At 43.6% G+C, this 1,175-nt stretch overlaps 1 protein-coding gene across 1 annotated transcript in view; it reads left to right on the top strand.

Moving 5' to 3' along the window:
• pcnx1 (pecanex 1) overlaps positions 1-1,175 on the top strand; it is a gene marked incomplete at its 3' end in the record, with an annotated part of 24,953 nt that continues 23,778 nt past the window's right edge. Inside the window, 1 exon segment of the mRNA XM_014031509.1 lies at positions 1-350. Coding sequence (XP_013886963.1) covers positions 198-350 — 153 coding nt within the window.

The raw sequence follows: 1,175 nt of genomic DNA, 5'->3' as shown, positions 1-1,175 counted from the left end.
GGCGTGGTGGGATACGGAGTCTCCCCGGTGGAGGACTGGAACAGCCCCAGCTGGAAGGGCCAGCAGCAGAGAAGATGGCTGCAGCAGAGGGGGTTTTCAGGCCACGGCTCGAAAACAGAGCTCCATTAGTCATCGTGTTAAACGACGAGTAGCCTGCGTGTCAGCCCGGTTGTTCGGTTCCGTCCGGATTAAACAACATGGGGTCGCAGACTCTACAGATCCTGAGGCAAGGGGTCTGGGCTTCAGTCACAGGCGGATGGTACTACGACCCCGATCAAAACACATTCGTCAACGCTTTACATCTCTACATCTGGCTGTTTCTGCTGTGTTTCCCCTTCACGCTGTACATGGTCAGTGTTTCCTTTCCTCGGCGCCGTTATGTTTTCTTTCTTGACGTGTTTTGTGAGCTACCAAACACYAAGTGTCCATAGGTTAGCTCAGCTGCCACAGGATACTAACGGACCGTCTCGGTCTATTAACCGCAGCGGAGACAATGTAACCTCTATTAAACTAACAAAACGTCACTGAATATTTTACACAGGCTCAAATTCTTAAAAAAAAAAAACACAATTTCCACGAAATCACTACCAACAGGACTGGTATAAATGTATATACAAACCAAGATTTGTTCCTTTTAGGTTTGGTAAATAAACTGTTCAGCAGATTGGCTGGAAAAGCTCTGTTAAATTCTGTGTTGACACAGTTTTAAAGTATCAGTTCTGTTATGGCGCAGGTCGCAGCTATTTACTCTTCTTCCTTGTGATTTGAGGTAAAACTACTTTTCAGTAGCTGCCAGCTGTGACTGGTGGTGCATATAAATAATATCCATAAACAGACTGACTGCTGTTTCGTTTCTAACCGCTGTAATTATAATCCACTCCATAGGCGACCATGATTTACTTGTATATCTTTCTGTTAGCAAAATATCTAACCAACCACTAAATTGATCAAGAAGACTCTCAAAGGACCAACATGATGTAGACCTATAGAACTACTACTGCCACTTCCGTTCAAGATGGCCACCACAACCCACTGACTAAAACAGTGGTTCCCAAACTTTTTGTCCTCTGACTAGGGCTGCCACAAACGATTATTTTTATAATCGATTAATCACCGGTTATTTATTCGATTAGTCGACTAATCGGATCATACGTTAATTAAATATAAAACATACA

Source organism: Austrofundulus limnaeus, unplaced genomic scaffold, assembly GCF_001266775.1.
Source record: "Austrofundulus limnaeus strain Quisiro unplaced genomic scaffold, Austrofundulus_limnaeus-1.0 Scaffold1264, whole genome shotgun sequence".
NCBI classification, from domain to species: domain Eukaryota; kingdom Metazoa; phylum Chordata; class Actinopteri; order Cyprinodontiformes; family Rivulidae; genus Austrofundulus; species Austrofundulus limnaeus.
The sequence above is the reverse complement of the archived record's forward strand: the minus strand, read 5'-3'. Positions and strand labels throughout refer to the sequence as shown.